Here is a 19,435-nt window from a genome sequence, read left to right on the forward strand (position 1 = left end):
CCCCCCGCTCCCTCCGGTGCTCGCTGCCGCCGCCGCGCGGTGCCGGGGCTCGGGGCGCGGGGCACGGCCGGGGCTGGGGCCCCCCCTCCCGGCCGGCCGCGTTCCCTTCCCGACGGCTCCTCCCGGCCCAGAGGGCCGGGCACAGACCGAGTTTTTCCCTGCAGAGCCAAACCCCGCATTTTTCTTGATTTTTGGGGGCTCAGCGGCCGGAGCGCGCTCAGGGTGCCAGCACCAGAGCACGGAGCTGGGCTGCTCCCCCCGCTCCCCCGCAGCCTTTTGCTGAGCCTTGCACCAAACAACAACCCATCGATGTAGGAAATATGATTTATGAAATGAGCTGAAAGCCGCAGCTCTCGCACCAAAAGGCCGGCACCCACGGACCGGTGCTGTCATTGTGCTGCGCGATGCCCAAGAACTGGAGGAACCCACCCCAAAAATGACCACGACCCCGAGCCACCTCTTCCCCCTATTTTCACCTATTTTTTTCCCCCCTTTCTCCTTCCAATCTCCGGTGTGCAATTTGCCCTCAGGTGCTGCACGGCTTCGCCACGCAGCCGCTCCCCGAGCACCTCTCGCCCTTCGCGTCTCTGCGGGATCCGTTCGGAGCCGGGGAGGGCAAAATCCCCGGCAAGACCCGGGATGAGAAGCAGGAGCTGCTCTTATTATTCACGGGGGAGAGGGAGACGGATCGATGCGCTGCTAAGTTTAGACTCAAGGAGAGAGTTTAAAAATAGTTGTGGGAAGTTTATTGCAAAGGACCCAAACACGTATCGGGGGCACCTTGCTCGCTGCCCCAGCCCCGCTTTGACCCTGGCTGGCTCCCACCAGGCAGCCCCCGGCCCCACCAGCAGGGCCAGCCCCATCCCAGAGCGCACCCAAGGCCAAAGACCCCCATCGGGGGGGGGGGACGGGGGACGGGGGGGGACGACCTACCCCTCTCGAACCCGACAAACCCCTTGGGTTGTAGACAGGCGAGGTTTCGAGCCCGACGCCGGCGTTTGCGCCGCTCGTGGACGCGCCTTTAGCCGAGATGTCTGAACCAGGCATTAATATTGCATTAGGGTAAAGAATAAACAACACAAAGACAAAAGTGCTTTTCACGTCCTTTATTAAAAAGCTGCCCGGGCTCCCACGCCGCCCCCAGACCTTCCGAGGAATGCGGGGTTTGAGCATGAGAGCAGCGAGGGAGAGGGTTTACGGAGGGAGCAATGAAACCCCGGTGCAATTTCACCTCTTTGATTTTAACCCACCTCCCAGGACAGCAGCCCTCCCGGCTGAACCAACAGCTTGTACCCAATTGCCTCGAAATTAGCTTAAACTAATTAGATAAAATACTCCGGTAATTTTATTACAATTTGGCCTTGTCGAGCGCTGGAAGAGCAGTGTCAGAAACCCGGCGGCTGCGCCACGACCCCGCCGGCAGCCCGAGAGCCCGGCCAGGTCTCTGCATGCACCAGGGCCCCCGCGCTACGTGGGGCTGGACGGCAAATTTGGGGCCAAAAGGGAAGAATTAAACCTGGTTTTGTGGCATCGGCCAGGCCAGAGCGGAGCAGAGGCACCGGGCAGGAGCCACCTCCTGCCCTCACATTGTCCCCAAGCCCCCTCCCTTCAGCTGGGGGGAAATTTGGGGACGCGTTGTGGCATTTTAGGATTTGGGGTGAATTTAAATTCGGTGCTGTCCCGTTCCCAGCCTGGTGTTGGTTTATTTGCTACGGCTTCCTCTGTGCTAATTTTCTACACCTCCCGTAGCGCATTGCCTGCCTTGGACCCAAATCAATTTTGGCAACGTGAGCCCAGCACAGGAGGAAAAGACCAAACACAGCAACCGAACCGTCGAAAGAAAAGCACGCTCGACCTAAAGGCCAAGTTTCCAGAGGCTGACCCTACTCTGCCTTCCACCAGAGGCTGGGTTAGTTGTCCCTGCACGTAACTCCTCGGCGGTGGCAGCAGCTGCAGGTGCTGAGGTCCCCGCTGGGCCATTATCCCCGCGCTAGCTGATGTAAGAGGCTTTGGAAGAGGCTCTGCAGAACGGATTCCTCCTCGTGGAGACAGGCAGAGGCAGCAGACGCCGCCGTGGCTCCGGCAACCCCACGGAAGATGTTTGTTTGTCATCAGTTTAGACGCCCGTGTCTTTCGAGCACGTGCAGAGGGGGTTGGAAAAAAATAAATCAGTTGTTCTGATGTTCTCCTTGCAGAGGAAAACGTGCAGTCAGTCCCGTAAAGGAGCTACATGAAGGCTGGGGATGGAGGGAACCCCCTGGGCTCCCGTCTTCTGGAAGAGGTCTACGGATGTTTTGATCCCCTTTAAAAATCTTTATTTAGTTTTACGCTAAGAACCCAAAGTGGGAATTTATTGCACACGCTGTTGGTGCCAAGGCTCGAGGGCAGCGCTGGGAGCAGCCCCCACACCCCGAGCCGACCTCCCACCCCAGAGGAGCAGCCCCGTAGGGGCAGGGCGAGGGACGGACCTGACCCTCAGCACTTGTCCCACCCAGGCAGGACGGCAGACTCCTCACCTCCTGTCTGAGCAATTCTTTCAGCACTTCCCTGCCTCCGACTCTCTGCGTCGCTTCTGTTCCTCCCGACCTCCTCGGTGCTCGCACGGGAGGAGGGCAGCCAGCTCGTACCCCACGCACCCCGAGCCCCCTCCCCAAATTCCTTTAGGACGTGTCCAACCCCCACCCCATCAAGCACCCGCTGGGTATTTCTGTACCCCCCCCGCGGGCCAAGCTGCCTCACGCACTCGCCCTGCATACAAACAGCACAGGGGGCCCGGGGCCCAGGGCTCTCTTTCTCTCTTTTTTTTTTTTCCTGCTTTACTTTTTTTATTTTTCCTGCAGACAAAAAAAAAAATCTAGTCCATACCCGTAGCACATAAGAAGCAGCGTATATAATCAGTATGTGGTTTAATCAAATACAGCAGCAATTCCCCGTTGTCTCCACCGTGAGCCCCAGCAAACATTTCTGTTTGGTTTCTACGGGAGTGGCCGAGTCCCACGGAGACGTCTTTCACAGCGTAAGCTTAAAGAAAGAAAGTTCACAAGTGTCTTTACAAAACGTTAACTTTGGGCTGTAACAAACTGGGCTTGAGATTTTAACAGCTTCAAAGCTTCTGCTCAAAAGAAAAGACACGGAGATGGAAGCTTCCCCCTGGAAGGTTTTACACCACTTTCCTGTTTATCCCTTCTAGAAGCTATTTCATGCCAACCTCCGGCTGGCAAGGGTGGTGCTAGAAACCACCAGGATAACGAGATTCTGCTAAACCAGCGTGATGCGGTACAGGGGACAGGGTACGGTGCTGACAACACAGCATAAGTAGTTCCAAAAAACACCTGCAAAGAGCCTGCTCCTCCCTCAAAGAGCAGAATCGCCACCTGCGCGTACCCAGGGTCCGCGTACGAGCACGGAACCACAAACACAGTGCTCGCACTTCCTATGCTGAAGGTCATGAAGCGACTGAGCCGCTGAAATTAAAAAAAAAAAAGGCAAAAAGGAAAGAAGGCAAGTGCTGCGGTGGGAGCAGTGGTGTGAACTCCTGGAAGGCAGCTGCCTGCCTTGGCATCCCCGGGAGCCAAGGGGTGCTGGTCCCCGCGCCGCTGCTGCCACCGCGCTCAGCACCGCGCGTGGCACCGGCCTTTGTGCTGTCCTTCAGCAAGGAGGGGCCCAGCACAGGGTGTGAAATAAACGGAACAGGAACGGCTCCTACCGCACTGCGCCGCCACCGGCCTCGGGCTTAAGCCTCACCCGCTCCTCCCTTTGCCACCTGGCTGGGCAGCGGTGCCACGCGGGGCCACCCTGGAGGCTCAGGCTGGGCTCCCTGCGCCTCGGAAGGAGGCAGGTCGGCGGCTGGAGCTCTGTGCAGGTCTGATGGGGAGGGAGGAGAAAGGAGAAGCTATTAGCTGCTGCGCAAACGCGGTTAAAAAAAAAGCCCTGGCTCCTCGAACAAAAAAAAAGGAAGGGTTTCAGTGCGTTTTACTAGGAAAGCGATGCCTATTTTTTCCAAGCAGGCACCTGGCAACGTCCCACCTGGATGAGGCTTGGGAATCTTTTTGCTTCCCAGTCCTGCTGCGCCAGGGCAAAGGCTCAGAGGCCGTGGCTCTCTGCAGAGCAAGTCGCGGTGGTTCCCAGCGTACATCCATCGCTAACGGCCACGTTACCACCACCTAGGCAAAGACCACGACACGGGGGCTCTGCTCCAGGCTCTCTCTTAGGAGAAGAGCAGGAAGGCCAAAAAAAAATAAATAGCTTTAAATAAGAGTCTGGGGTCAGATTGGTAGCAGGCTAACGAAGAGAGGAGATGCCAATATTTTATTTAGTAAAAAGGTACGTATTCAGGTAGCAGAACACCTTACAGTAACTAACTTAGCAGGAAATGTTAAAGTCATAGCACAGCCCTGGATCGATCTGGGGAGAGGGGAGACGACAGGGAGACTGTAAGGGAAGCAGCTTCAGACTCGAACCTTGGCTTCCAATATAATGTATTCAGAAAAATATTGCAGGAAAAGCCTCAGGATTGTAGTTCTTTCATAGATGTATATTTACCAGTTTTCACAAAGACTGCAGGAATACGATTATAAACAATAAATTAGGACTTCATGTTGCTATCATTTGGCATAACACAATCAGGCAAGTTTTCCTTTTTAAATATAAGGCAACACAAGCCAACACATAATTTAATCCGTCTTTAGGCAAATTGCTTAACTTTGCTAAAGAGTTATCGCTAAAGACCGGCTCACAGTACACTTAAAGGAATTTAAATAATGACAGAAGTGTACTGACTTACGCAAGGAGTCAGAAAACGTACTCTGCTAAGCTTTGAAACCTAAATATTTGTTACAGCCCAGGACTACACATCTAAATTAAAAAAATACAAATAAATGTTTTCTAATTTTTCCATTTACGAAAAAACTTTAAGAATCTCTAGCCAACTATGACGTCACTTCAAAACTCGTAAGGTTTTTTTTTTTTTTTTTTTTTTTTTCTTTTTTTTTTTTTTTTTTTGAATTTTTGTATGATGTCTTTTAAGATTTTAAACCATGCTCGTTAAGGAAAGTTCAAGGAGCAAATACTTAAGGCTTTGTTTGTCAAAGGGCTGTGAGGGAGGCCAGTGGATGGCAGAGGCCAGTGGGTTCACCCATACACAATGCTACTCAAACCCACACTACCAGGCGACATTCATACAGAAATATTACACTTAAAAGTTACAGTGTAGAGCAATAGGGTTTTTTTTTTTTTTTTTAGCCAGTGTACATATAAAGAATCAATGCATTTATTTGTTGTTTCTTTTTTTTTAATTTCCAAACTTGATTGTGATCATTATGTTCAAGTATTAGCCTCGTCGACAGAGATGAGGAAATTTTCTACTTACAACAAATTCGGCTCTCAAAAAAGGAAAGGTTATGTTTCAAGACACGGAAGAGAACAAGACGCTGAGGTTACCAACAGTTAGTGTCCTACCGGTCACTGACTCGACTAGCTGCTGCGAGTGACTTGGGGAAGGAACAGAAGTCGTTAGGCACCGAGACTCCGGGAAGAAGGTACGGTATTAATAGCTCCGCTAATTCCCAGAGAGGAGAATGGTTCCATTAAACCAGCTGGGGCGTTTTGCTGTAGGATACGGGACTCTAAAGTCCCCCGGTGTCTCGTGGCCGGAGCTTCGCTTCGGATCCACCGCCTGCCGTTCCACCAGAACCGCTGCTGGAATGTGAGAACATTGAGAACGCGGCTCCGCGCCTCCGTTCGTCGCACCGGAGACGAGCTGGAGTTACGTCTCCTTGCCCTGAAATTCGTTCTAGCTACCGGAGAAAGCGGCTGAACCCTTTTTGGAGATGTCAGTGGGTCTGGATTCCCGGAGGCGAGCCGCAGCGCGGCCCTTCGCCCGGGGACGGCCAGACTCCTAGCAGCGAGGGGGTTCAGACGACGTTAGCTGGAGAAAGAGGGGCGGGGAAGGGAAAGGTGATGCAGAAAAAAGGCAGCTACCGACGGCAGCCAGGCTGCCTGGGCCCTAAAACCGCCAATCCCCCTCCCCACACCCTGTCCGTAAAAAAAAAAAAAAGTGTCGGTAAAAAAAAATCTGTCGGAGACTTCAGACTTTGGACAAAGTCTGAACGATAAACGCCGGCATCTCCGCAAGAAACGGCTGGAAAGCTTCTTCCTATAGTAATGCCTAAATACGTACCCCTAGCTAGCTCTTTTCAAACGTAGGCTTCTTTTTCAATTAAATAGGCCTCTAGACAGTGCAAATGGTCAATGTTTAATGCATTAATGAAATGGGCTTTCGGGTTGAAAATAAGCCCTGCTTCCTGACAAATTCTGTTGCTCTTAATCTTCAGAGGAAATTGAGATGGAAATGTAAGCGGCTACACTGCCTGGCTCTTCAAGGGGCTGGCGAACAGATGCAACTGTGAAACCCTGCAGCAACTCAACATCAGTCCAGCACGTAGTTACTAAGCAGAAGGCAAAAGCAGCACAAAGGGGATTCTGCGGTGAGGAAACAGCTGTGGCGTGAAGTAGTGTAATGAAATTCTTTGAAACAAAAGGCATGTTAAATATTTGATGCATAAAGGAGAGAGAGATAACATGTAAGCAAAGCTTTTAAATATACAGTATGTCTTCTTCCAACGGTTACTATAATGATCACACAAGTTTGCAAGTTAAAAATGCCTTGCTTATTAATTAAAATTAAGACTAAACCTCTAATTTTGTCTGTGAAAGTGACTGCAGCCTATCTATACCCTGGGTGTTGAATATGAAGATTTCGACTATCGGTTGGTTCAGGTGCTCGGTTCATGGGGGGCCGATGGACTTTTCCCAGCACGGCCATGCTCTGATCTCTGAAGCAAGACTGCTGGAAGTCCCCGCTTAGGTAATCCATGGTCTGCATCACATTATTCTGGCTGGATGGACCAGCTCCAGCTCTGTAATGAGTTCCTCCCGCGCAATCTAGCGGCGCTCCTGCCGGCTGTCCCCCGTGGAAAGGCATGGCGAGGTCCTGGGACCCGGAGCTGTCGCTGTTGGGTGTGGGCAGGATGTTATTCCACATGGGCTGGAAATAGTGCCCGTTGGTGTATGGCAAGGGTCCCTGCAAGCCGTTCACCGGCGGAGAGGGCGTGGGCTTCTCGAGGGGGGGCTTCAAGCTGAACGACTGGCCCATGCACAGTTCTTGAGGGTAGTTGGACGTTTTGCCGGGGAAGCTCTGCCCTGCCATCTCTCTCTGAGGGTGCTTCCCCGCCAGTCCAGCGGGCCCAGCAGCGTCCCCGCACATTTGCTGCAGATGTGCAAGCTGGTGCTGGTTCCACGCGACCGATTTGATTTCGTTCTGGTACGCAGGCGGCACCCTGTTAATATTCACCATGGGCACGTTAACGGAGGCAGAAGGAATAGCAGCAGCAGCATGGTCTACAGGGTTTACTACACAGGAAGGCATGGGCGTAGGGACATTGTGAGTAGATACCCTGGTACTTGCATTGATAAGCAGGTTGCGACTTATGGGGCTGGGGTTGGCGATCTGTCCCTCACAGACTGAGGTAGTGCTAATGCCAGCTCTGGCCTGGCAGAACTGGTTGATCTGGTGCACGATGCTGCTCAGGTCCGGTGGCTGGTTCTGCTGCAGGGTGGCAGCCATAGAGAGGGGAATGGTTGAGGTAGACACGGTCACATTCGGCGGCGCGTCTGCATCCGGCATCTTTCTGCTTCCATGTAAACCCGGCTGCAGCAAAGGGTTCGGGGGGTGCTGCAGAGTCTGGTGTGCCATGGGCTGAGGATGCTGCAAGCCCTGCGGCTGCTGCATATTCTGAGGGTGCGGCAGCGCCTGCGGCTGCGGTATCCCCTGAGGGTGCGGTAAGCTTTGTGGCTGTGGTATACCCTGAGGGTGCTGCAAAGTCTGTGGCTGCGGGATGCTCTGGGGGTGCGGCAAAGTCTGTGCATGCTGGAGAGCCTGCTGGCGAGCAAGCGCCTGGGGGTGGGTTAAAGTGCTAGGTGCAACGTAGGGGGTGGAAGGGGGATTCATCATCGCTTCCGGCAGCAGACGTGTGCGTGTCCCGTCAAAGTCCTTGATAATTCCTTTCGCTGGAGATTTGACTATGGCCAGGAGGCCCGTTTTCGTGGTGGCCTGAGACGGGTAAGGACTGTACCTCTGGCCCGAAGTATCAAGTCCGTTCACAGTACGGCGTATGTGTTTCCTCTGGGGAACCTTGACACTGTTTGGAAAAATCTTTATGGTCAGTGGATTGTTGGCGACCTTCTTAGCATAAGCATCCAATTCTGCTGGGGTAGGATACTGTGCAGATCTCATTTTCTGTGTAGTGTCCCCTGCGGAGAAAGGAAATTCATCAATACTGACTCTGGCAAGCAAGGGACCAACCCCAGGACACGACAACCACGCAGCAAGGGGAGGAAATCTCCAGGGAACGGAGAGGCAAGGACTTCATCTTCCCACACCAGTGGAACGTCTACCAGATCCCTCGTTCCCTTTATTACCTGGAGACCAACCGAACCCCAGTTCGACTTCAGGCAAAAACTGCCTAGGGGAGCAAAACCAAGCCAGTGTTTTGCTCAGAGCACGTTTACAGCTGGACAAAACCAGGTAACGTGCTCTAAGCATTGGAGCCTGCAGGACTTATTGTGGCTGGTGGGCCAGTCTTTCGTCTCTTAATTTAAGGCTGCCTCCCCGTGACCCTTCGAGCCAGCCTCAGAATCTTTAGCGCGTGATTCAGGAATCAGAAAGTTATGAATTAAACATTAAACTCACGTAACGCCGAGGTGGGAGCCTTACAAAGCACTTTGGCTCAAGCCTCCATTTAAATCTCAGCTCGTTTCTAGATGCTGCCATCTGAGAGCACTCTGAGTGTCTTTTTGTCCATTAGCAAGTCCTTGTCAGTCCAAGTTCAGCAAATGGAAGGAGGCTACGCGTACGTTATTTTATGGCTGGCAATTATTCCTTCAGCTGAATTTTCAGCCTGGCACCTTCCTAGGGACAGCAGCCCGGTATCAAACAGCAGAATCGTGTGATTACCTCACAAGATTAAAACCACGCTGCTCCGCAGACACAGACAAAAGACTTCTGGAGACAGAGGTGTGGTTTCGCTTGGGCTGATTTACCAGATACCTACCTTGCCTACCAGCTTGAAGTGCTTTTGGGAACAACTTCAGAAATCTGGGGAAGTGCTTGTGCCTCCCGTTGCAATCTCGCTCCAAGCAGAGACTTGGGCCCTTTCCCTACCACAAGACTCCTACTTCAGAAGTCATTTTGTAATCTTCAAATAATGGCTTGCAGCTTTTACAATCCGACTTTGCTTTCCCCCACACACACACCTTGCAAACAGGAAAAAACGCCCATCCTTTTTGCTCAACTTTTCAGCATCCCCGTGCCCGGAAGGAGGTGAAACGCAGAAGCCAGCTCCTCCAGAGCCCAAGAGCATCCCAGCCCTGCATCTGGCTCTCTGACCTGCGGAAATCGAAGTGCTTGATGCTCTCAGGCAAGCAGCCTTTCCTTTTGAAAATCCATCTCTGATTCTTCTAAGCAAATTGCCTCCAAAAGGCTCCCGAACGCAGCTGAAGCCCGAGGAGCAGCCAGCTCGCACTCGCTGTCTCTGCGTCCTGTGGCTTCCAGCCTTCCCGGGCGAGGAGATCAGTGCTGCTCTAAGAGCACGCACCGTCAGAAAGCACGGGCCAGGAAATGGAAAATAGGATGAATACCGAAAGGAAGGATAATTATAGAAATATTAAAAATACCTTTTGTGAAACGAGAAGCTCTGCAAGCGGGCTGCCGGGGGTCCCTAGCACAGCACGCACCGCGCTGCCGCTTATACTCGTCCCCTCTGCGTGCTGTCCAAACACTGGCACACAGCACCCTTCTTCTTAATCAAAGCACTCGTTTGATATTAACCTGAATATCCCCTCTGTTCCTATCCCCGTATCTTCCGCTGCAGGCAGGTGGTTTCTGTCTGTCCTTTTGAGAGCTGCTGTGTCCCTAACGGGGAGCAGAACCTCTGAATCGTGTTCATCAGAGGCCAAGGCCTCCACGAGCTTCCCAACCTTTAATTTTAGCATTGTCCCAAAGCCACCGAGTTCTGTTTCTTCCCCCCTGGGACGACCCCTTGCAACACACCATGAATCAGAGCAGAGCCACCAACAAGGGACAAAGGAGCACACACCTTTCTGTGTTACGGTTTAAGTGATGGTTGTGGCCATTTTCACATAAAGCTTTCATTCTCAGGTGAACAATTCAGTCGGTACTTTGAGACATCTTTCTCATCAGAATTTCCCTGCCTGCTTTAGACTTCTATAGGCACACCAGCAAATTAGGTGGAAACCATTAACGCGGGATGGACACACTAAGTTTTCTTTTCCTCAAGCATCCATCCTTCTGTTACACAGCAACGGCGAGGGAAGCTTTTAGGAAGGAACTGACTTTGGCCAGGCTGCATCTACCGGTTACAGTCCTGAATCCGGATGGATTCCTTCCTCCAAAGGGTGAAAATAACCCCTCCGTCAGGCTGAAGCGACACAGCAACGTCACGTTAGGTACCCTACGAAATGGTAAACCATCTTTTAAATCCCTTGGATGGGATCGTTTGGAAGCAGCCACCAAACAGATCTCTTTTTGTATGCGACTACCATCATGCTCCTCTCACCGTGAACTACCTCACCCATTCTACTTAGGCCTGACCGAGACGATGGGTCCCAACGTGCTGCTTAAAATGTTGTGCTTTGCTGGTAGGTCCACGGGCAAGATCCGATGATTGGAGTAATTAAGGCAACAACAAGTATCATGAGAAAGGAGAAACGCATCACGGGGTGATCAGGAAGTCTGAATATCTGACCAAAATACCCTATAAACCAGAAAAGAAGGATTAGGTCTTGTAACTAAGGGAATGGAAAACCAGAATAGACTGAAGGAAAACGGTGGCATTAGGAAGAACACGTGGGATCTGGGGGCAAGCGCCAGAACTCTGTACCCGGCCACCAAGTGACAAAGGAGGACGGCGGATGAAGAGGTTCCGTGAAGATAACAATGGGACGGTGAGTGCAAGGCAGAATGCTTTTTGTTGAAAAGCAATTATTTCGTGTTTACTACAGGGGACAGCTGTGCACGCGAGCAATTACCCCCCTAAACTGATCACGCTCCTGCGAACGCCGAGGCAAGCGGCTCATCTGCTCACATCCTTGTGGGTGTCGCACCACGCCGGAGCTATTTTTGCCAGGAGATGAGATCCACTCCTCTGCCTCACCTCAGCGCTAATGCAACATCTTTCAAGTGCACTTCACGCTAAGCCTTTAAACCCCACAGCTTTTAGAATTGCCTGTGGTTAAATTTTCATTAACGTTAAATAAAACACAACCAGGCCTTCAGGATTCCTGCCCTGTTGAGGGCGTCTGCAGCGGGACAAGCGGAAAGCAGCCGTGCTCGCCTTCTGCACAGAGGTCTCGGCTGCAGAAGACTGTACAGAAGGAGCCTCGGCTCTGAGACCGGAGGTGGTTTTGGCTGAGGATGCTGCCTTCGGCCTCAGCTGCCCGCACCGCCTGTCCTGTGATGCTGCCATAGGTTGGGATTCAAAGGGAAATTTGAAATCTGAAGTCCCTTAGTGGTTCAGTTTCAAAAGGAAGAAATACGTGCGATCAATCCACAAAGCTCCTACTCCACGGACCATCTTTAAGAAAAATGCCTCTTATTTGAAAGTAAGAAAGAAAAAGATAATTGAGCCAGTGCGGAATTTTAAGCGTGAATAGAAGTCTGTTCCAGAAAACGGCACTTAAATCATTAATACAAACACGGTACGTCTGAATAAAGGTTATCAGGTGGAGTTCTGTGCCTTTTGCTAAAGCAACAGCGCCATTATTAAAGCTCCGTCCCACCCCCATCAAAAGTCACGAGTCACTGTTCATTAAAAATACTCATTAACTCAGCTTTCCCTTGGCCAGGGGCTAGACCACTCGTGCATATACAGCGCGTCGAGAAACGCACCAATTAATCTTACACACATCTGCAGCAGGGGTGAGCGAGGTCTGTGTGAGCCGTTTCCTTCTCCATATAAATCAGGACAAACTGGAACAGCTGAGCACTACCACCGCCAGCCAGTGCCTGCCAGCTACTTTTGTCCTGAATTCTTTTAAATGCAGTGCCCCGAACACTTCACTAAGCAGCAGGCAGCGACGCTTTCGGCACGGGGGATACGTCGTTCTGCGGAACAGCGCTGGGTACCATCAGGTTAAAACACTGCCCCCGCACCAGCACGCTGCCTTGTAAGCCGTGCAATTAGCCAACACCTGAATTATGCACGGCTCGCGTGAACCTAAGCGATTTGCTTTCAGGGCTGAGCTTTCCAATCCACCAAAGACATCTCTGGTAATGCCAGAGCTGAGGCACGGCCTCGCCACGGCAGCCTGCCTGTTGGATAAGCACGTTTTAGTCAGCAAAACTCAGACTGGAAATGGAAAGGGAGAAGGGGAAAGCCTTGCTTCGCGCCTTCTAATGAGGTCCTTTTGTGAGTAAGGATTTTTACTGTTGCCACAAGTGTCATTACAGGCTCCAAGCCTGTGGAGTCGGCATAAACGCTCCGCAAGAGGTGCTGGGGAGCACACGTGTACGTGAACAATGTCACGCCCCACCGGCAGGACTGGTACGTTGAGAATGTCACCCTTCACTGCAAAATTAGCTTACCTACTTTCAGCTGCATCTTACCATGTGAACAATTTAGCTCTAACCGGAGGGTTAATTACATGGTTTTAAAGAGCAACGAGTCCACGAGCAAACCGAGGGTACCGAGAGGGTACCAGTGCACATTTCGAATACAAGATACATCCCTGTGAGCCACGTACACAGCTCTTACGTAGAAACCTTCTGAAATTTCAGCTGAACAATCAGGGTACAACGATAAAGAGCAGAGACGGTGTCAGATTTTAAAAACCTCTAGCCAGTAACCTTGTATTCCCAAGCGTAAGTTCTCCTGAAAACACCACTTCGGCTATCAAAAGGAACGCTGGAGTTACCAGGCATGAATTATCACAGTACTCTGCAGACGTATTCTGGGAGGCACCAAGGAGACATCAGAAAGAAGACTTTGAACTTTAGTAATTTGGGCTAGCTCGCTCATATTTGCAGTATATGCCCCAGGTGTGTAGAACAAGAGCTGACCTCAAAAGGTTTGCATGAGCCCGATCTAGCTTTTACTGGTGTCTACGAGTAATTAAACGAATCGGAATGAAAGAGTCGGGAAAAAGTTGTGTTAAGAAGCAAGTCAACCGGCACACTTTTAGCACAACATGTTTCCAGCGGAGGCATGAATCTCACAGAAACCTTGCCTGCATTTTGTCTCGTGGTGGTTAAAATTACCCTTCGGAAAGCCTTGCTGCACGCACGTGAACCTCCACAGCGCTTTCTCGTAGCCATTATTGAGGGATGCCTTGAAGGCACAACAAAACGAGGCCTCTAACATTAAACGGTTTTTCCACTGTACCCTAAATGTTTATTTCACAGCTGTCCCAGAGCCAGATTTAACAGTTAACCACATCCTGCAGACAAAACGTCACTCACATTTCTGAAGTCCAGTGTTCATCTGCGTGTAAGAAAGAAGCTGAAAGGAGAGGTCACCTGGTCCTGGCAGACAGGCCAGCATGGCAGACAGGCACTAACACAACATGGGGCATTCACTCCTCTGCACACTGCAACAACAGAGAGACAATTCAAAGTTATAATACACGGAGGAACACGGAAAAGAAAGAGGCAGAGCGCCGTCCCTGGGTGAAGGCCTGACCAAGCACAGACGCACGGCCACTGGCCCGTACCGAATCTCGTGGCAGCAGTGGAAACGCTTCGAGAAGAGGGTCAGCTACCTGCTTAAACCAAAGTACCTCCGCTGTCTGACACGCACAGGGGGATCCGTAACTCCCTCTTGGATTTCAAAGGTGGTTGTTAAGGACCTCAAAGAAACCACCCTCTTCATTTGGCTATGTATTGAGAGGCACGGGGTCAGCACTTCTGGCCCCAAACCCCCAAACCAAGGCATGAAGCACCGAAGCTGTTTATATGCAAGCTCTGCACCGCTACGCTCGAACCCCACCATCGGTGTATGAATACAAGGGGGGTGCCAGCAACAAAACCAAGTCAGGATCCAAGTCCCCCAACATCACCAGGGCTGGGGAGACAAATTTGGGTTGGAACAAGGTCTCTAGAGGCCACCTGGCCCAAGCCCCTGCTGCAAACCCCCTACAACAGCAGGACACTGTCAGCCAGCCACGAGCGCTTTACACAGCTCTGGAAAATGAGCTGGTTGAGCCAAGCTGGAGAAATCCGTCCAATTTCATCCTCGCCCAGATCTCCTCAAGCACCAGCGCTGCTCGGCAAGCACTAGACCACGCACACTGCCAGAAATGGGAGATGTGCAGCTGTGAAACCTTGCAAAACCAACTCCACACCCGGATTTCTGCTCACGCTCTGCAACAGGTGGAGTTCTCAGAGTCTTTCCCGAGGTACTCAGACACGAACACCCATCACATCCACGGCTTAGAGGAACTTTAGCAACTGAGAAGTTGCTTGCCGTCCGTGGATGAGATCTGCTCGTGGCTGTAAGTATGCAATATTCAGGGAAAACTTCACAGACATCCTGTGGGCAGCAATTTCTTGCCTCAAATTACACCCAGCAAGACCAAAAGAAAAAATAAGATTCCAGCTCCTTTTAATCAGGAGACAAAACCACCGCACATTGCCTGAGCTTTACCTGCGCAAGCAACAGAAATGCTCGGAGTCAGCAAGAAAAAAAAGGTATTTTTTCTCCTCATTTCATCAGCTTTGTAAGACGGGAAAAAAAACAAGAGCTATTTCTTAGTGGAAAGCAGGCAACCAAAATTAAAAACCTTCACTGCAGTCGGAAAGCCACCAGATCACATCCGCCTAACTTCTGCTCTAGTAAGGGGTGATGCCAGTCCAGGATTGCTTCTTAACCTCATGGCCAAGAGAGTTTGGTGTCTGTACCATCACTGATGGCAAGCCCTGAAAGAGAGAAAAGCCTGCTGCAGAGCAGCACGGCACCCGGACTGAGCGAGCAGCAATTCCTCCAGCGAGACAGGGGCAGGGTCTGCTCACCATCAGCATCGGCGTCCAGGACAGCCCCAGCACCGAGACATGGATTTTAATATTTTGGAGCGGGCTATAAAGGCAAGTTGCTCCTGCAGATAATCACTTCAGGCAATGCCAAAGGTTCGTAGAAGATTGGGGTGGCAATAATAATTTTAAAGGAAATATCTGACTTTAAAAAAAAAAAGATCATTTTAAGTGGAAGCATAAAACCATTCTCTTCGCCTGATTTGCAGTAACCAAATTGATGCCATCTAGGTCACTGCTGAGCATTAAAAAAAGGAATTCAGACTTAGAAGTGCTGGCCATGACTCCGTTACTGAATTCTGTATTATAATTAAAATCCTGCTCCCATTTTTGTTCTCTATGAAACGAATGCTTTTATAAAACCGGTATCTCGGTATTTGACAACAGACGCATTTGAAGTATCTTTACAAATGCATTATTTTCTTTGTTAGAAATTAATCGACGTTTATTCCTGATGAGATTTCTCCTACTGACCTTCGACAGGAGCGAGTGCAGACAGGTCCAGCAGATCACGGGGCTGAGACGAACGGAGATCTGCTGCATGACCTGAAATCTGCTGCACCAACTGAAATCTGCATCGGGGTTAAGGCGAGCATCCCCGGCTGCCTCGCACCATCGTTACGCCTCAGGTCAGCAGCTCGGGGTCCTGACACGGGGGCTGCAGAGCCCGTCGCCCCCTCTTGTGCTCGGTTTTATTGCCTCTAATTAGTCCAGAGCAGGAGACAAACTGAGCTTGGCACGGCAATAATTCCTACCAGAAGCCTTGGCTCCACGGCTGCAACTTGTGTGGGCACCAGCACCTGCGAAGCTCCCCAGGCTGCCTCGGTCCTGCGAGCACGGGAGCTGTGTTACTGGGGGAACTGGAAGGGACACAGCTGGTCAAAGCACTTTGCACTGTGCCAGGCTCGGCGACACCGTCCTCTAAGCTGGTCCAACTGGGCAGCAGGCTGACCAGTAGGCTCTGGCAGGCAGCAGCGGAGGGCAGCTGTAAAACCCTTACCTCCAAAGGTTTTCAGTCGCATTTTAAAGCGGTTCTGTGCATCACCAAACAGAGCTGAGCGAGCTCTGTCTTGAGAATGTACGTAAAAAGATAACGTGCGGTTCTAGGGAAAAACAGTCATTACATTAAATAAATAAATACCCTTCTTTGGAGTGATTTTAATCTAATCTGGCTGCAGGATATAATCCTAACAGCACACGGACTGCAGTATGCTCTAGGAAGCAGCAGGTTTAGACACATGAATAGATTTTTTCTCCTAAGATGCATTAATAATTAAAACATTTTAAGCTTAACACGGATTTACAGTGCTTGGGATCTCGCAGTAACTATAATGTTGTTATAGCCAGCCTTACCTTCGTTTTTTGGTCTAAGCAGCGCAGCGCATCCTGCGGAGGGCAAGCCAGGGCTCAGGGCACGACAGAGAAACTCACCTCTACCCGCTGCCAGGGACAGTGCCCTGCCAAGGGTCAGCTTCAGTAAAACTTACCAAAATACTGCCTTTCTGGACTGAATACATTGCAAAAAAAATTATACATAATTTTCTGGCTGATATTCCAAGCGTACCATTGCCTCTGCCAGACCCCACACCAGGGGGAACTTTTACAAGGCGGAGTAAAACCTAGGTGTAAAGCGACTCAGCACTGGTAGGAAATTTCTAATAGTCCAACACAGTTTTATCGTTACATAAACAGACCCCACACACGGAGTTACGGCCAGGATTTTAAATACGAGTGCCTGAAGCTCTCGAGAGGCCTTCCAGTGTAAGCACACAAAGGAAACGCTCCCCGTAAACCACCCCCGGGCGGTGAAATATGGGAAACCAAGCTGCTTTAGACGAAAGCAAGCTGGTGAAGTCTAAAGTTAGGTTCGTGAAAGTAAACACGCATGTTTGAAATTCCAAGATTAACTGCGGGCTCGGGGCGGGAGGGAGCAGGAGCAGCTACCCGCACAAAGGAAAAGCTCCGAACTATGCCGAGTTTCCAGCACCCCGGGGTCCCGTAAGCTGTTAAGCACTCGTGGCTGACCGACACGCTTCGCTTCTCCTCCTTATTCACAAGGTGGCCACGTGAAATTCCCTAACTGGAGGCAGGATTTACGGAGAACCCCGAACACAGGCTGCACGGTCCAAATTCACCATATATATGTGTGTATATATATAAATGCTGCAAAGGAAACCAAAAATGAAGGCGGGTTGTGAAGTTTCTTCGGTCCCAACGTTTGCAGGCGCTTGCCAGGGAAGATAATTGAATCTGGGCCAATCTTCCTGCTCCGAGGGAACCTCGGCGGCTCATTTACCCCCAGCAGGCTGCTCGGGACCCAACGAGACTTGGCCCTTTTCCTTCTCCTGAAGTAACCTAAATATAGAGGGGGTGAAAAATTGGTTCCCATCAACTGCACGTGTTGGAGCCCCTGCCAACCTCGGTGCTCAGGATGGTTTCTTCCAGCCTGCCGGGCCTCGCTCGGCAGCCCCAGTGGTGCTGCGGCTCCCCGCCTCTCTCCAGCCCTGCACAGCCCTCTCTGCCCGGCCACTGACTGCACCCTCTGCTTGCTCAGGGATGCTGAGAAGCCGGAGGGAGATCTTACCTTTTCCTGGAGAGAAATTAACAAACGAGCACCGCGCTGGCGGCCAGCTGGGAGCTCAGCCCCTGAACGTTTTCTCAACAGAGAAGTGCCAATAAGGTGCGGAGAGGCGGCCTTTTGAAACGATGCTAAATCACGACAGCATCGGGAGTGTTTGGGGGTAAATAAATGGGAGCACTGAACAATGGGAAGGCGCCTTTTGTAAGAAGCGGAGTGCTCCGTCAGCATCTGCCAGTACCAGACCTCTTGGCTTCACGCACTGGGGTGGACCTTTTGCAGAGCCCTGCAACAGTTTCCATCAAAATCAATTCCTGCTCCTCGCGGTTTAATTACCTATGATTTCGCTTGTAAACTGTTTCGCCTTTCAGGCTGACCTCCATTTACAACGTTACTCAGGCAACAAAATTAAATAGTTTGGAGTGGAGAGCAGGGAGAATTTAAATGTACGGGGTGTGCTTGGGGAAAGGGGCAGGCACCTGCTGCAGCACAGCTCCCTCCTCGAGCCAGGATGGCAACGCTAGGTGAGGAAGAAAAAGCAGAAGCTTTTGGGTAAGAGCACTTAAATGAGGTGCTGCTCGTATCACGCTCCTCGTGCCGCGCGTGACACCGGTTCCATCAAATCCCCTCCTCGGCTGAAGCAGCAGCGAGCTCAAGGTTATGCTCTCGGAGTTTAAAAAGCTGGTTTTAGGTCGGTCCCAAGAGATTATTTTAAAACACGGCACAAGGCAGCTGCTGGAGAGTAGAAGAGTTGGCTTTAATTGTACGATGGGTTTTTACATAGCTTCTGACCTTTCATCTAATTGAGGCCTGAAGAAGGAAAAAAAAAAAGAGGAAAAGAGGAAAAGCTACGCGTCACTTCGGTTATTAAAATCCATCAGGCTCAGACTTTAGCCCTGGGATAACCGCAGCCAAAAAATTGACTCGCAAGTAATTATCACTGCTATCTGCAATAAAAGTTAATTGGACATAATTGAACTAAAGCCCTAATCTGAATGAAGCTGTTGCTGGCAAGAAGCCTGCTCCTGCCTGCACTTTGCAAATGAAACTGCTAAGCAGGGAAATGGACAAACACGGGGCTGCTCCCACAGCCTGCAAAGCGCCGGGCAAGTCTGCAAACAGCTCGTTAGCTGCGCCAGGGTGAAGCCATTAGCGGGGCCCGTCCTCACCAAAAGTGCCTTCTGATGATACCCAAGCGTGACAGAGGCAGAGAGTTTCCAAAGCTAGTTTCAGTTTTACGGACCTCATCATGATATCGACCGAAACCTGGTGTTAATGTCACGAAATGCTGGCTTGGTGCATCGCCCGTCGCTGTAAATAGCGGTACAAATAATGCACTTTTGGGGTGTGAGGAGATGCTAACCCCAAAGGTTTCCAGCGTCGATAATTCACCACCTTCGGGCAGTTCGAGAGCCTTTCCTGAGCTAGGACGAGCTGCTTTCATCTCTGCGCAGCACACGAGGAGCTGCACGGTGCAGGTGGCTGGGGGAAGGGGGTGGTCAACGAAATTCTCGCTGCTTTGCCCATTCTGGTTTGCATTTTTGTTAACTAACAGACCAGAAAACGGCAGCCGTCTCCCGTCCTGCTTTAGAACTTCCTCCCAGTTTTAATTATTAACACCCTGCCCTTCACCAAAGCGTATCAAAGCACTTCACAAACATCACCGAACCCGCATAACCACTCCGAGACGGGCAAAAATTGCACACGACTCATTTTACAGAGGCTTAAGGGTTTTTTTTTTTGACCAGATTTGTCTT

At 50.9% G+C, this 19,435-nt stretch overlaps 1 protein-coding gene and 1 long non-coding RNA gene across 3 annotated transcripts; both read right to left on the minus strand.

Moving 5' to 3' along the window:
- Positions 1 to 1,100: 1,100 nt before the first annotated feature.
- On the minus strand, positions 1,101 to 1,912 carry LOC118176339. Its single transcript, XR_004755345.1, has 2 exons — positions 1,472 to 1,912; positions 1,101 to 1,360 (listed from the first exon to the last, which is right to left on the minus strand). It is a non-coding gene; the product is annotated as an uncharacterized LOC118176339 (long non-coding RNA).
- Positions 1,913 to 4,289: 2,377 nt separating this feature from the next.
- Positions 4,290 to 16,607, minus strand: FAM222B (family with sequence similarity 222 member B). Of its 2 annotated transcripts, none has more exons than XM_035343193.1 (3): positions 16,590 to 16,607; positions 13,535 to 13,663; positions 4,290 to 8,310 (listed from the first exon to the last, which is right to left on the minus strand). In XM_035343193.1, exons 2-3 carry the CDS (start codon positions 13,614 to 13,616, stop codon positions 6,725 to 6,727), a joined length of 1,668 nt encoding a protein of 555 aa, XP_035199084.1. In that variant the 5' UTR covers positions 13,617 to 13,663; positions 16,590 to 16,607; the 3' UTR covers positions 4,290 to 6,724. The 2 variants fall into 2 exon arrangements, with proteins under 2 accessions (XP_035199084.1, XP_035199083.1); XM_035343192.1 differs by lacking the exon at positions 16,590 to 16,607 and adding an exon at positions 14,854 to 14,871 and having other exon boundaries at positions 13,535 to 13,662.
- Positions 16,608 to 19,435: the final 2,828 nt, after the last annotated feature.

Source organism: Oxyura jamaicensis, chromosome 19 (assembly GCF_011077185.1).
Source record: "Oxyura jamaicensis isolate SHBP4307 breed ruddy duck chromosome 19, BPBGC_Ojam_1.0, whole genome shotgun sequence".
NCBI lineage: Eukaryota > Metazoa > Chordata > Aves > Anseriformes > Anatidae > Oxyura > Oxyura jamaicensis.

What these genes read in the sequence shown, in the direction of transcription:
- FAM222B (XM_035343193.1), bottom strand. Translation starts at nt 13,616, where the DNA reads ATGCTGGCCTGTCTGCCAGGACCAGGTGACCTCTCCTTTCAGCTTCTT. An exon ending in GAACACTGGACTTCAGAAAT is followed by an intron (nt 8,311 to 13,534) that starts GTGAGTGACGTT and finishes CTTTCTCCGCAG; the next exon opens with GGGACACTACACAGAAAATG.